A 16,230-nucleotide genomic window follows, 5' to 3' on the forward strand; every position below is an offset into this window, starting at 1 on the left:
TTTCACTACAGGCAGATTCACTCGCTACAGGGGCGAGGGAATAAAACCTAAACAGCCAATCAGAGCGATCTCTTTCACCGACTAGCTCCGCCGCCGATTCAACATGCTCAATCGGCCAAAAAGCCGCCGCCGACGAAGGGCCGACAGTACGGGACACACCGCAAAAACTAGGGTGACAGACGCTCACCGACGGCCCGACTTTGGTCGACGGCCGACCGTCGGCTTGGTGTGTCAGGGCCTTTAAACCAGTTTGTCAGCTGTAAAAATACACAATGACATCAATAGTACATAAATAATACATTTCAGTCCAGATAGGTTCATGCTGCTGGATGATTTTGTATGAACTGACCCTTGGAGATTTCTCTAAAATGTTTTGAATAATGAAACAAGACCACAATCTATCCCTTACCTTTTTATATTTCCACCAAAACACTTGCAAATACAAATTAGCTGTACACAAATATAATTTGTAGGGCACAGCGTTAGCTACAAGCCACATGCCGAAACATTGGGCCTCTGCCCCACAGTGACACTGTCATTGTTTACAGATCAGATTTGGGTTCAGGAATTTAATTTAAAAGGTATTACTGTTCAAACAAAATTTATGTAAACAACCACATGACAAGTTTCAGGTCACAACATTTAATCCCACTATCACCGGCTACTGTGTGAAACCTGGTGTAAAATATAAAGCAGTCCTTTATCTTGCGGCCTACTTTGATTGAGATGTAATTCGTTTTGAACCCTTATCTCACAAACACTCACCCAGGAGCCCACATATTACACGTATATACTTTAAACTTGTGCATGAATGACTGAAGCCAGAGGAGTGGTTGTTTTTAAGAGAGAAGGTTTTCTGGATTTTCTATCTTAAGCTTTTATTTACAAGGCGCTCAAAGACGAAGTGGGTCGAGGTGAACATTTCAGAAGCAGAGATGTTGATATCAACTGTATTCCTGCACTTTCTTCTGTGTCAAGCTGAGCCAAGTTTATTTATAGAGTGCTTTTAGCCAACAGGTCTGAGGCAAAGTGCTTTATCGACAACAGTTTAGGACAGGAAATAGAGCAATTACATCACAAACTCCAAGAAATGGGGTCACAGTGTGTGTGTGTGTGTGTGTGTGTGTGTGTGTGTGTGTGTGTGTGTGTGTGTGTGTGTGTGGCTGTGGCAGGGCGAGCAGTAAGCTGCCTCCCTGGGTGTGTTTCGGTGCACTGAGCCGGTTATAAAAACTGACATTTTATTTTGAAATAACTGTTGTGCTGTGGGACGGGCCGTAAGCTGAATTCACCAGTGGATGATTCTGACTCAGGGAAACCATTATGTCATCTTCTGTTCAGTCTCGTTGCCGTGGACACCAGCTGCCATCCCATCTCTCCATGGCATCATGTTTCTCATTATCTCATCTGTCATCACTGCATGTCACACACTGCTGCACACTCAGCTGCTGGTGAGGAATCCCTCTATTTATCGCCCGAGGCGTCATCTAATATTTCTCCTAATAAGGTTTTCACCTCGCCGCTACGGACTAAATAAGGCAGCGTGAGTTGGTTCCTTCATCTGCTCCAGTTGGGTTTAAACTTCTGCTTGTGCTGCCATGATCAAATCTATGTTTTTATTCTTGATATGGATCTTGACCACACAGGATAGTAATGACTCCAATCTGGACCAACCTGCGTTGAGGTTGACAGTTCTAGCTATCCTGTTTCTACAGCCCAGTCACCCAGACAATACTGGTATTGTACATTTCTGCAAACCACAAATATGTTACATCATATGTAACAAATCAATGCTTCATTGATCTGTATCGTCATCTTTATGATTTGCGTTTATTTTGAAAGTCTGTGTCAACGTCAAACACCAAAAGGCGGATGGCAAGCAGAAAAGAAAAAGACGATAAGGATAACGTTATTTACTCGAAAATAAATCAGCAGTGTGGAAATATTTTCTATTTCTGAGAAAATATTAGGGCTGACCCAAAAAATTCTAAGCTTCATTTGACGGCACGGGATTCGATTGTGAAAAAAAAATTCGAAGCTTGGGTGCTTTTTTTTTCGTTTTTTGGGGGGAGGCCTTAAACGCAACACTAACCCCCACCAGTCCAGTACTGACAACGAGCGCCCTCGGAGCTGGCAGACATGTCCAAAACGTCATCAGATGTGTGGTTGCACTTTAAAATATGCCCCAACAACCCCCAGAAAGCAGAGTGCCAGATTTACCAAAAGCAATTGGCATATCACAACTCAACAACAAATTTGGGAAAACACTTAAAAAACGTAAGTAGTAACTAGTAGGCCTAATATGCATTTTCCAGTTCCACCGGTCCGCTCTGAGTCTGGTGTCAGAAACACTTATGATGCTCTCGTAGGTGTTTCTACTGAGACATCCCTGTGTTTCCAAACAGGATTGTGCCACCAAAAGCGGCTATTTTAAGCCAAAACATGATCCTTTCTGAACCATAACCAAGTGGTTTTTGTGCTAAAACCTAACCACGGCATTGCTGAAACAAAACACATATCCACTACAATATAATGTTACTTATTGATGGTTTGCAGAAAGTACAATACCAACATTTATTCTGGCAATCAGCTTGGTTTCAAAGGCCTCGTTCATACAGACAACAGTTGTTTTTGAAAACAGGGTTTTCCCCTTCATTGTTCTCAAAAAAATCCCCACATAAACACTGTTACAAAAAATCTCTGTCCAAATGAAAATCCCTAACACAACGGCGGTGTTGTCAGGAGCATGCCAAACAGGCAACAATATAACCACAACCCTTGAGCCAAACAAAAAAGAAGAAGAAGATGTTGGCCAATCAGAAGCCTGAAAAAAAGCTATGACTGTGACAGGTCTGTTCCTCACTGTAGTCAAAGAGTAAGTGAACATTCATGTGTAAACTTGTAAGAAGTCCTGTGAGCAACATCAGAGCCAGCAATGTGTTGGTCACGTCTGCCACGAAATGCACGAAATGTCTCCTCATTTATGACGAGACTTCTCCTTTAGTACGACATTTAATTTCTCTGCAGACCTTTCCCTCATGTTATAAGACACTCATAATAACAACCTGAGGGTGACAGTGGAAAAAACACGCACTTTTAATGGACATAAATACACAGGCTGCACCTCCCCTGAGTGGTTACATTGCAGCCTGTTTTGCCGATGCCAGCGGCAGTGCTCGCTCTTCATACTGGACCCATTTCAAAAATTGTTGTTCCACCTGGTCACGCGAACTAGGGATGTCAATGGTCAACCATTAATCAGTTAACTGCCAGGAATGTTTTTTACTGGTTATGCATGTTGGTTGTTCTACTCTTCATTTAACTGCACTTTGCACTACCAGGGTCTGTTGGAAGCTAATGCTAGCTAGCTGTGCTGCTCATTCAGCAATTACCCCTAGTAACACCGTCCCCAGCCAACCTCATTGCTGTGAAAACATTGTGGCCACCCTCCGTCAAAACCCCTTTAGCGTTGTTGTTTGCTCTGTCAGCATCGTTAGCAGTGTCAGGACGGCTAGTGGAGCTGACGTAGTTGACAATTTTTCAAACTGAAGCCGCTTGTTCACAAGAGCGAGCTGGAGGAGACCAGAGGGTTTTCCCAATACCAGGACAGCGTTACCAGCAGGAATCTCCAAATAAGCAGTGCCGTTAGCGAGCTCCCACCCACCCCAGATGGTGCGTAGTTCAAACAGACTGGTTAGTTCAATGGATGTCATGCCAAAACTCCGGTCTCCCCCAAGATTGCCCCTGTGAGTCTTGATTTTGAGCCGCAAACCACCCTTCACTATTGATAACTACTGTTAGCTCTGTTAGCACAGTTAGCAGTGTCAGAACAGCTAATGGTGCTAACATAGTTAACAACACTAAAGGGGTTTTGCAGCTCAAAATGAAGCGGCTTACTCACCGGGGCGACCTCAAGGAAGATTGGGGGTGGCTACCATGTCTCTACAGCAATGACATGCAGTCACTTGGACAGCGTTACCAGCAGCAATCTCAAAATTAGCGGCACTGCTAGCTAACTCCCACTCAGCCCAGGTGGTGCGCAGCGCAGAGCGGCCACAGCTAATGTTAGCTAACCAGCGCAGACTGGAGCTGTGGGTGCTGCCAGCAAAGCCAACAGAAAATAGAATAAAAAGACATTCACAACACCAACATTTAAATTTCACCACCTCTAAATGGACAGCGCTTAGAAATGCAGCCCTAAAGGTCAATGAGTCAGTGGAGCGCTGGACTTAAAGGAAAGGTCTCCTGTATTTCACATCATTTTGCTTTATTTTTCCCTAACAGTTTAACTAGTTACCAGTTAATGAGTGTAAAGCTAACAAATGCAAAACTAACTGAAACTGACATCCTGAACTTGGACACAAAACAGGGAAAAGGGTAAAAAACAATACTGGTGTTCCTCATTACATAGAGCAATACAGTCTACCCAAAGACCTTGGAGATATAATTCACAGAATTCAATACAAGAAAAAATCCCAGAGTCATATATTAATTCATCCACCACCTGATGAGACACTGTAAAACATGATACTGTAGAGAGGTGGGACGACAGCCAACACAAATTTCCACAGATGCAAGAACAACACCTGTGTCCCAAAAAATACAACCTGAGGGTTTTTAGGAATCACAAGTGTCTGCTGATGAATGCAAAACCACTGGTCTAAAAATAAAATGTTGAAACAATAAACCAGTGGAGATTAAATTATATGATTCATGCTGACTATACAGGTTTATACAAACCCTCTCTGTGCCATGTTTTAATTGTTTCAGAAAAATGTGCAAATCCACGTCGAACCAGGTTTGTGTGAAGGGACAACGTGTTCCCTTTGCCTCCATTGAAAGTGGTATATGAAGAGCATTGTGTGCGCCCACATGACATCTCTTTTAAAGACACAGTAGAGCTGCAGGTGTTTCATGTTGTGTAAGATGTTGTGCAGGCGCCGACTGTCAGTGATTGAAGACTCATGCTGGTTCATCACCACCACTGATGAGAGTGAACTGTGTTTTTGGAGGGAAATTATTCACATGTTTGAAGCCTTGAATGCTCTTTGGGCAAATTAATAACAGGCACATGTTTTGGTGATTATTAATGGCCAAAATAACGCTTTATTGCCATTTATTCAACAGTTTGAATGTATTCTACACTGTGACAGATGAGTTTTTATACAAGGAGAACCACTCACATCTAAAACATGTAAGAGTAGAGTTAGTCCAAAAAAGGACACAGACACTAAAAGCCTGAGTCTGGAACAATGCCTCGCTCCTTTTATGGAGTAACTCTAGTCTCATATGTTACACACATAAAGCAGTGTTACATATCCACCAAAACTCTCTTTATGGTCAGATAAATGGACAGAGGCACCTCTTATAGAAATGGCCTGTGGAGCGTGACACAAAGCTCAAAGTGTGGACCTGGCTTCTAAATTTCCCAGGTCCCAATCTGCTCAAGGATTCTTGTGATGTGCCGGTACCCAGATGTACCCCTAATCCAAGGTGGGGCCTCCTTGAATCGGACTTGGCTCTGACCTGTGGAGGCATGGACACAGGATCTCTGGGAGTGTCCTGCGGTGTCTGGCACCAGTGCGTTGGCGGCAGATCCATTTAGTGCAGTGGGTTGTGAGGTGGGTTAATGGCACGTGCCACAGATGCTCATTCAGATTGGAATCTGGGGAATTTGGAGGCCAGGTCGACACCTTGAGGTCTTTGTCACATTCCTTGGGTCATTCCTGAGCCATGTTTGCAGTGTGGCATGGTGCATTAATTCCTGAGCCATGTTTGCAGTGTGGCATGGTGCATTATCCTGCTGGGGGGCCAAGTTATTTCGATATGTGGGATATAAATTGTGTACATGGTGGTATTTAAAAGTAGCCCTGGTAGAACACTGGGGTGCACATGTACATATATATTTTCATTGTTTATTTACATTATGAATATGGGCAACAGGTGTGGCCTGTCACACGTCTGGCTCAGGCACTATGGGTACTTAAGGTGGCGACTCTCTATGTTAATTACCATGAGGCTTTCTTTTCTTATTTATTTTTCTTGTATTATTTGCATAAAATCTAACCAGTTTAAACTGATAGCCCGATTAGGTGTATCAGTTTAAACTGGTTAGATTTTAAACCGGAAATCAACCCAACTCTAGCGCTCATACTGTTGTTACCACTGTGGTCGGGAAAGTGTTGTCGTGAAGGTCGTGTCCACCCTCCAGTTCCCCCCTAGTTAACGCTGTTAAACTCTGTCAGCACTGTTGCTGTTGTTTAGTGCTGTACCGTTAGCTGCTAGGCTCAACCGTTTCCATGTTGTGAACACATCTTAACAGTTTACAGCAGCACATTTAGTAGATTTAGTTGTAATTCAGTCTTCAGTTGTATTTTATGCTTCATGTGTACGCTGTTACACTGAGGCAAAATGTTAAAGTATGTGAAAACGGAACGATCCAAAAATCTCCAGCTGCAGTGACTTACCTAATGCTTCAACACTCAAAATGGTAACCTAGATTTCCCATAAGAGACAGTGTGTGTGTGTGTGTGTGTGTGTGTGTGTTTGTGGTGTGTGTGTGTGCGCGCGTGAGACAGAGAGAGCATGTACCTCTCGGCCAGGCCTCTCTTGGTTAGGCCGGATATAGTGATGGGGTCAAAAGGCTCCTCGGTGCCTGAGATGGTGATACCCAGAGGGCCTCCGTACCGCTTCAGCTCCACTGTGTAGATGATGCTGCCTGACGTCTCCTGCTCATCTGATACACACACACACACACACACACACACACACACACACACACACACATGCACATGCAAGTGTTATTCTAATGTTTCAACTCCAGCGAGCAAATGATACTGCCTGACGTATGTGGCTCAACCCACACACGCACGCACGCACGCACGCACGCACGCACGCACGCACGCACGCACGCACGCACGCACTAAAGCACTTCAGTTGGTGATACTGCATCACGTTATCTGTTCAAGTGAAATGCACAAAAATGTGCACATACATATGCACACACACACAAACACATTTCATTCCAGAAGTAGGTCAAAACTCTTCTCAAGACAACACTGGTGAAGAAGACACAGTTTCCATGGCAACCAGGGAGAGGACTGCCTTGTCATCATGTAGCATGAATATAATCTCTGCATTTTACCCTGTGTGTGTGTGTGTGTGTGTGTGTGTGTGTGTGTGATCATATCCTCTGAGTCATAATCTAGCACGATTACACAATCTCTCTCCGGTATTTGTGTGTGTCTGTGTTTTTTACATCACATGAAAACACACAATGAAACAGGGCGACATCTCTTTGCAACAACTCAGATGCATTCATTTAATAAAGTCCTCAAACTGCACAAATCCAAGATGGTGGCTGGTGACTAACTGACAAAGCACAAGAGTTGTTAGCTGGACTGAAACTCAGGAAATCAAGGCTGCTACATGCTGTCCATGATATTTACATGGCACCACTCCACCAATAGGACATCATCTTCCTACTTGTTTATTTACCATATTTCCATATTTATATCTTCATTTGTTCTTTTTGTTTTGTTGTTTAACAGTTGTTATTGTTTTAGTATTGATTTAACTGTTCACTTTTCCAATAGTTCTTTCCCCACTTGAATCAATAAAGATGCATCTTACAATAGGTGACCATTTTAAATCGGCAGCTGGAGTCCATGAGTTGTGGACAACAGCACCATCCAGTGGTCAAACACAGGTAGTGCATCTCCTTAGAGCTCATGCCTGCTAAACTGAACATCGTCGACATTATGCTTATGATTTTAACGGATCCACCACAGACAGACTCAATCATATTCATGTGCACACATGTACCTGAGTTGTCTTCGTCTTTGCGTATCTTTAGTTTGACCAGTTCCTCACACTGCTGCAGGATCTGCTCTGCATCGTCTTTGGAACAATTCTCCAGTCGGATGTTGTCGATGGCCAACAGCTTATCACCAGGCTCCAGTGTTCCTGTTCTGAAGGACAGAAAGAGAAAGAGTTCGGCCCTGTCATGGTTGTACTGTAGTGCAACTGTAATTAGCAAGTAACATACTCTTAAAAATGAACAAACAAATCTTTCTGAATGACTCTTTCAGCATCCTGTATGTACCAGGTCAGCCTGTTGAACGTGTGAGTACCCATGAATCCCCTACTTTTCCAACTCATGCCCTTGCTGACATCATAGGGTCCTGCACTAAATGAGAATGAACTGATCTATTGTAGTGGGACGTCTGCTAACGTAGCACAGCAAGGGCACTGAGTGAGTGAGCAAGGACAGATTAAATTGAACTTGAGTTGAGGCCTCCTCCAGCCAAGGCCAGTGGTGCATTTATGTGCTCCTTGGATGGTCGTTCTTCCGACTTCGGTGTGTTCATGAGCTTTAAGTTGTAATGTGGAAACAACTTGGACGCTATAAATCAATCGATCAAAGCTCTGATTCTCTGCCCAAGCCTGCGTGGGACCAGCCAGATCAAAAATTAAAAAGAGAGACCATATACACTGGCTCACAGTATCTTTTAGAACTGATTTTAAAGTCCTTCTTTTGGTTTTTTAAGACTCTTAATGGCATCGCCTCCTCCTATATAATAGACTCAATATCACCTTAAGTCCCTCCACGAACCCTGAGATCCTCCACAGCTGCTCTTTTAACTGTTCCTAATGTCACTACAAAAACCTTTGGGGATGCTTCTTTTAGCTGCTACACCCCAAAACTATGGAACATCCTGCCTTTAAATATTAGACCTGCAGGCTCAGTGGACAGTTTTAAATGATTTAAAACATATCTTTTTAATATAGCCTACATCTAGCAGCTATCTGTTTTAATATTCTTAATATGTACGTTTCAATTATTTGATTAATTAATTGATTGATTAATTAGCTTATTCTTTTCATTTCTCCTTGAATGAGTGTTTGTATCTGCCACTAAATTGCAAATTCAATGCATGAAAGGTGCTATATAAATAAAGTTCATTCATTCATTCATTTATTTATCTGCCTGGTTTGCGCCGGGATGAGCTGTAATGCCCTCAGGCTTCAATCGGGGTCAGGTCGCCAGTTTATCAGCTCTGTTTTTTTAATTCAATGAAACTGAAACTGGCAGTTCTGGTGTGTAAACAAGAGGAGTTTTAATGGACTGAATCAAGAGGGAAAGAGAGAGGAAAAGGGGGAAATGCGACTGAGAGAGGGAAAGTGACAGAACTACAGAGCAATGTAGTGTCTGTGTGCGTGGGTGTGCTGGGGGGGACATGTCTCCCAGCAGTGAGAGAGATGTGGGTAACATGCAGCAGAGAGAAGTAATCATCATCTGCACGCCACATCAGCACGGACAGCTGTGCACACTAGACGCACAGAGAGGTGCAGCCCGCTCTGCTGAACCTGTCGTGCACCAGACGACAGACTGTTGATATAACAGGAGGAGAAGGAGAAGTGGTGCGAGGAAACATGTCAGCACTTAGCTTGTGATAAATATTTTAAAAACATTTATATTATAATATGTACGGGGCTCCCACATATTTTCATAGACAAAATTTCAAAACTTTTCCATGACTTTTCAAGGACCCATGGTATATTCTTCTTCTTGCTCTATTTGTACAGTGATTTTCAAACATAATTTTAGCTAGCTGGCATACATCATGGAGGGAGAGGTGGGATGCTGGGAGAAAATGATAAGTAATGGTAAACAAAACGTCACAACTTGAGGCATATTAGAGCTACGTTAGACCCAGGTTCGGGTCATGCTTGGGTAGAAACTGAGAGTTCATTTAGGATCGGGCCTGATTTTTTTGGGCCTCACCCTAGCTTGAATTTACATGTATAAACTCGAAGCAATGATAGGCCAACAGAACAGAAAAACAAAACAAAACAAAAAAACTGTTAGATACCTGTGGGCCATGCTGCCCTTCTTGATGTCAGAAATGATGAGGGGCTCTCCTGGCTTCTTACTGGCTGTGGAGGGAGATGACATCACAGTAAGCAGCAGCAACAACAGCAAAGCAAGTGACACTGCAGTCAAATATGAAAATGCAAAACTACTACTACTATTGCTACGAATTCATCAAGGTTTAAAAGTGCCAAATAAACAACATCAGTAACAACTTTAATAGTTTCATTTGTCTTATAATACAGTATTGGAAGGAAGGTTAAATCAGAAGTTAATGTGTGTGTAGTTGCACACATCACAAATCAGATTTCCCTTTAACAGCCACTAAGAGAGGGAAAGGCTGAAAATGTTGTGATAGCGTAGAAAAGGAAATGATCCTTGTCGCATTAAATCTCTCTTATCCTCTTATCAGGAGAAAAACTGTCCACGTCAGCTGGTAAATTTGTCAGATCAGCTAATGTTTCCTTCTCTGCCCTGCAGGAGTCTTTTCACTTTCAGCTGTGGATACTTTCAGCCAGAAGGTGGCACCATCGCTCCGTTCTCTGTCTCAGAGTCCCACAGTGCAGCCTGTTATTCACAGGGAAGCACTGTGAGGTCAACTTGATCAACCTCGACCCATACATACATTCATACATACATATATACAAACATACATCATGGCTCTGTGTAGAGTTTTTCAGCATGTGTACATTTAGATAGAACTGTTGGGATGACCTTTTTTCTTGTAAAGTTACACATATAACTTTATTGAAAGCCTCTGTTTAACCGTGGAGGTCAGACCAGTCCTCCAGCTTCACACAGTTATGCAGGTAAATAACAGTCTCAGTGAGCAGAGCTGCTTAACCAGTGGTGGGATGTAACTAAGTACTTTTACTCAAGTGCTGTACTTACTGTAAGTACAATTCTGAGGTACTTGTACTTTCTCAGGTATTCCCATTTTACGTTAATTTATATGTCTCTTCCACAACATCTGCACTCAGTCTGGCAGCTTTAGTCTTGAGCTATTTTGCAGATTCAGATTATCAATACAAAATACTGTTAATCAACTAAAGAATCATGGTGTATTTTTATGGATTAAACCACCAACATTAGTGATGCACAGACACACGTAATTCATGGGCCTGGAATACTTTTACTTTTGGTACTTAAAGTATATTTTAATGCTTATACTTTTGCTCTTACACTTACGTAAAGTTTTGCAGCCCACTGCATTGGCTTTGAGGGAATGGTAGAAGGCACAACACCTTGGCGAGACACCTGCCAAACTGCAGAACACTGTCTGAACCCAACAAAACAATTTCCTTTTTCTTTTAGTTATTGCTGCGTTTCCAGTGGCGTTTCAGCTCCCTAAAAATGGTGTTTTTTAGGAACCTGTGGCTCTTTTTCCAGCGAAGATACTGACATGTAAAGCAGTGCTTTTTACTGAGACATTACTGCATTCTAGCGTGGATTGTGCCCCCAAAAGCAGGGGCTTTAAGCCAAAACATGATCTTTTCTTCACCATAACCAGGTGGTTCTTGTGCCTAAACCTAACCACACATTAACTACAGCATTGTTAAAACGTAAAAAAAAAGTTTCAATTCAGCTTCATCCGCTAAATGATATTGTACAAATGTCACATATCTGTGGTTTGCAGACACGTATAAGGTCAACATTTTTCTGGCGATGGCTTCAGTTTTAAATGCAGATCTTTTACTTGTAACAGAGTGTTTCTTCACAGTGGTATTGCTACTTTTACTTGAGTAAAAGATCTGACTACTTATCCCACCACTGTGCTTTACTGAAATTAAATAAAGACACCTGAGAGTGTTAACACTTTCACATCTGTCTGACGATTCTGTTGTACACTTTTCAGGACATTAAAGTGCTTCTAAATTTTTATCTTTAATACTTACTGATATATTTACATGTCTTTAGTCCAAATATTTAAAAATGTGCCAGGTTCAACAGTCGACCTGCCACTGAGCTCATACTTTAAAATAATACTGCCAAACTAAAGTATACACACATGTCAGACTCACAATAATTAACATCAACACTAACACTGAATGTAGGACAGCAGCAGTGAAGCTTCAAAGTGCAGTATGTGATTCACAATTGCTGCTGGTCCACCACTGCCTCCATCGTTAGTTTGTTTGTGTTCTTGTGTGACTTTGGTGAGTCTGAACTAAACCTTAAAAACACCAAAGTCACACAATAGCATTAACTAACTGATCGCGGCAGCAGTGGACCAACAGCTCCCATGTTGAGTGAGAGTCTGGCATCTCAGACACAGACAGTTTTTTTCACATTTACTTCAGTTCCCCGTCAGAAGGGGCTGTCCGACTGGGAGGTACTAAACACACAACTGGATAAATGAGACTTGTGGGCCTTTTCCACTGTCACTTTAGGCCGCGCCGAGTCAAGCTGTGCTGCGCCGATTTGTGTTTCCATTATCAGTTTAGATGCACCGTTCCACGCATGTCATGCACCTTCTGCAGAGTAGGTCCAAAAGCCGGATCACCCGCCCTCAAGCAGGTAGCATTTACGTCTTGCCAACTGGCATGTGTGTTGCAAGACTCGACTCACCTCTGTCTGCAGGAGACCAGAGAGAAAGGCATTTTTAAAGTCTCAGTGTGTTCAGCTCTCAGTGCTTTTATAGCTTCTAACTGAATCTCTGTGGTTCGGAGTTCAGTTTCTCTCCTGCGTCCCGTTTTTACTTTAGATATCTGCTTTATTTTACTGTTTCATGTGTGCTATCAGACGTATTAGAAGTTTTGTGAAGTTGCTGCTAAAAACTTAACATTTCCTTATTTTCTGCTTCACAATTAAAGTTTTTACATTAGAAAATAACAGGGGACTTTTATTGTGAAGACTCTTTAGGAAATTAAATGTGTTTATCACTGAATTAGCTGAACTTTGATAGCAGCTTTTCTTTAATTAAGGCAAGTCTAATAACACGGCAGGGAGAAAAGTGAAAGCAGAAACAGCGACAGTGAGATGTTGATGAAGAGCTGCAGACAACAGGCTCTGACTGCACCTCTGCCAACAGCTCACCTCCAACAGGTAAACTTCTTTTACCTGCCCTGCTTTGTGATGGAAAAACACATGCATTTACCTGCCCTGCTTTGTGATGGAAAAACACATGCAGTAAAAACAGCACTCTGCTTTTAAACGTCCTCACTCAAGACAAGCCGTCATCAGTTAAAGACACACCTTCAAGAAAGTGGCCCTGTTGTAATGGGAATGCAAATCAATGCCGCGCTGGGCTGATGGCCCAAACCAAATCAAACCGAACCAAACCAGCCCATGACTGTCGAAAAAGTGGTGCTGGATTTTACTACACGATTTGTGTACGAGTTTGAAAACAGACATTTTGATATAGTTTCACTGTTGTTTAACCTGGACCCCTATGACTTCATTTCATCAAGAATTTTCCCCATTTTTGAATTCCACGTTCACTGGAGGCGTGCGAGAAACACAAAGTTTCATTCTTGAATTCAACCCAACGTGGGGTGAGTAACTGATATACAAATGGTCATTTGAGGGGTGAAGTATTCCTTTAAGATTTGCCTGAATTACAACTAAGTGGTCTCAACCAAAAACTGCCTCACACTAACAGACGACATGTGTACAGCAGGTCCACATACCATAGTTTCAGATATAAAGTATAAGCTCAGTGGTTTGTGATAAGTGTCATAAAAATGAAAGACAGACTGTGAGTGTGGCCTGGTACCTTTCCCATTTTACAAACAGTGTTAATGTTTATAGCTGAGCTCTCCTGCAGGCTGCAGTCACCATGAGAAATACATGCGTGTGCTTGTGTGTGTTTTAAAAAGTGCAGGGTGGTCTCGTGACATTCAAACACTCTGCCAGCAGCTTAAACAAAAAATAGATCACATGAACAGTGTTTGATGTGTTCGTACCACTGATGGTGAGCCCCAGCTCCACTCCTCTTTTCTTCGGCAGTTTGACGTGGAACGTACCACTACTAGGCACCACGGACTCTGCAATAAAAACACATAGAGAAAAGCCGTGATTATGAAAAAAAAAAAGAAGGAACAAATAAGTCTTTTCATCCTGCTTAACATTTGTAATTACAAGGCTTTTAGCTCTTGCACTTATCGCCTCTGAATTGCTCTTCTGCGGGGCAAACAGTGACTTCAAATCCTCACTGTTTGCCTGCATGAGTCATAATACTAATTCCAGCAGTTAAAACAACTCTACGCCCAGGCATAAACATGACAAGTGAAAGTCGTGAGCAGAGCGACCACTTAAGATTTTTTAACAAGCTATTTGGATCAGCTCCTCACTTCAGGATCCTCACCAAGAAGCTCCAATCATCCACTGACACTGCAAACATGATGATCAAGTTCATTAGCTGCACATCAGTCACATTTCCTTTTGTATCAGAGTGGTTAAGTTTCATGGACAGTGTCGTGCCTGACAGCTACTAAAAGTGGACAACAACTAAATTCCATTCAGGGCCGTCTAACTTATTTTGAAAGACTTCAAGAGCAAAAGTCTCAACGATTACATTTGGGAATATGCTGCATCAACTCTTGCAGTTTATTGTAGTGTAAGAAATCATTCTTATTACTCTGTTTGTGGGATAAATGCTAATTTCATAATTACTTGCTGGCGATGTTAACTCATTAAGTGATGCAACATTATGAAAGGCAATACCAAAACAGTGAAAAACATGATTTATAACCGCAGAGACCTGCAAAGCCTTAATCAAGTCAAATCAAATCCAACTCTCTCATCGTGCGATCATCAGCTAAATATGTAGATTTTAATAGTTTGTGCACAATTAACTGTGGAGAAACTAGAATTACCACCCCATAGTTGCATACACCCACACACCAGTCAATTTTCTCTTACGTTTTACATCCATGTCTGTGAAAACATGCTTCACACTCATCTTCCCCCCGGTAGCACAGAAGATTTATACAATCAGTTTCAAGGTGGGCACCCATGATTAGTTTCACCAATTCAGTATCTGACCAGATATGCTGTTAAATAATGGTCAGAAAAGAGTTTTCTGAAGAACATTATGATGTCACAGTGAAGTTGATCTTTGATCTTTTGGATATAAAATGTCATCACTTCATCATATTATCCTGTTAGACATTTGTGTGAAGTTTTGTCATAATTATTAAAATAATTCCTGAGTTATGGCCAAAAATATGTTTTGTTAGGTCACAGTGACCTTGACCTTTGACCACCAAAATCATTCAAATCAAAGGCCCAATCCCATTTCTACCCCTTAAATCTTCCATTTGGTATTGAGTGCCCTCGTTTGTGAGATAACCCTTGATGAGGGAAGTGAGAAATATTAGGGTGGAGATCTTTCCCAAAGAAATGGGACACCACTTCATGCAAATCGGCGCGGCTGACATGTAGACATACGTCACGCGTAGTAGCAACGCAAGATACCGGTAGTCATTCAGGTTTGAAAATGTCGGCTCCAGCGCTTGTGCTGTGGCGTGTGCTATGTTTATTCTTCTCCATCTGATGAATCAACGGAGAAGAAATGCTGAAAACAGGAGGCGCCTACGACGTCTTCTAGTTCTGATCGATTTTGTTCGGGTAAGTCGATTACGCTAGCCCAACCATCTGTTGTTTGTATAGCCTACATTCCGATCGCTAGCCCAACCATCTGTTGTTTGTATAGCCTACATTCCGATCTTATAGTAACAAATTGTTTTCCAAAACTTGATGAAGTTGCTGACTTCGCAAGGTGTTCTGGGAAATTTCATCTTCTACTTCGTTGTAAGTGTGGGTCGGGGCTCCCTTGGAGTCTAGGTCGGATTTTAAGTGTTTGAAACCACTTCCACTACCTCAATTCTGTTTTGGGACACCACTAGCCTGAACGTGAACGCGCACAACCAAGTGCAAGTGGGTATTTCTAGGGGAAGTGTGGGTATTGGGACAGGCCCATAATCATTGAGTCCGAGTAAATTTGAGGAAATTCCCTTAAGGTGTTCTTAAGATATCACATTGTCCATGTGATGGACAGATAAACGGACTACCCAAAAACATAATGTCTCAGGCTATCACCAGCGCAGAGGCATACACAGGAGTTTGTACTGATGTTTTTAACAGGGCAAATGTTGTATTTTCTAAGCTAATATTTATATGCAATGCACTTGAAATAAATATTGGCATATAATCAATTATGAAATATATTTCTACATCCTCACGGTGCATTTTTCATCAGTCTGTCTTTTTTTTATTTAAAAAATAAATCAAAATGGTGAAATTGAACAATCAAAAACTGTTTTGTAAATCAAAAGGTTCTGTTTTGCATCAGAAACAGAAACTATGTACAGGACAGAGATACAGAAAAATAACAGATGTAGGAAATAAAACCTAAA

General features: G+C 42.0%; 1 protein-coding gene across 1 annotated transcript in view; it reads right to left on the minus strand.

Moving 5' to 3' along the window:
• The window catches only part of LOC126386820 (glutamate receptor-interacting protein 2-like), a 274,362-nt gene that overhangs the window by 11,414 nt on the left and 246,718 nt on the right, over nucleotides 1-16,230 (minus strand). The window contains exons 14-17 of the mRNA XM_050039415.1: nucleotides 13,777-13,857; nucleotides 9,873-9,936; nucleotides 7,822-7,967; nucleotides 6,589-6,733 (exon numbers count right to left, since the gene is read on the minus strand). Coding sequence (XP_049895372.1) covers nucleotides 6,589-6,733; nucleotides 7,822-7,967; nucleotides 9,873-9,936; nucleotides 13,777-13,857 — 436 coding nt within the window. The remainder of the gene's footprint in view (nucleotides 1-6,588; nucleotides 6,734-7,821; nucleotides 7,968-9,872; nucleotides 9,937-13,776; nucleotides 13,858-16,230) is intronic.

Source organism: Epinephelus moara, chromosome 24 (assembly GCF_006386435.1).
Source record: "Epinephelus moara isolate mb chromosome 24, YSFRI_EMoa_1.0, whole genome shotgun sequence".
Taxonomy (NCBI): domain Eukaryota; kingdom Metazoa; phylum Chordata; class Actinopteri; order Perciformes; family Serranidae; genus Epinephelus; species Epinephelus moara.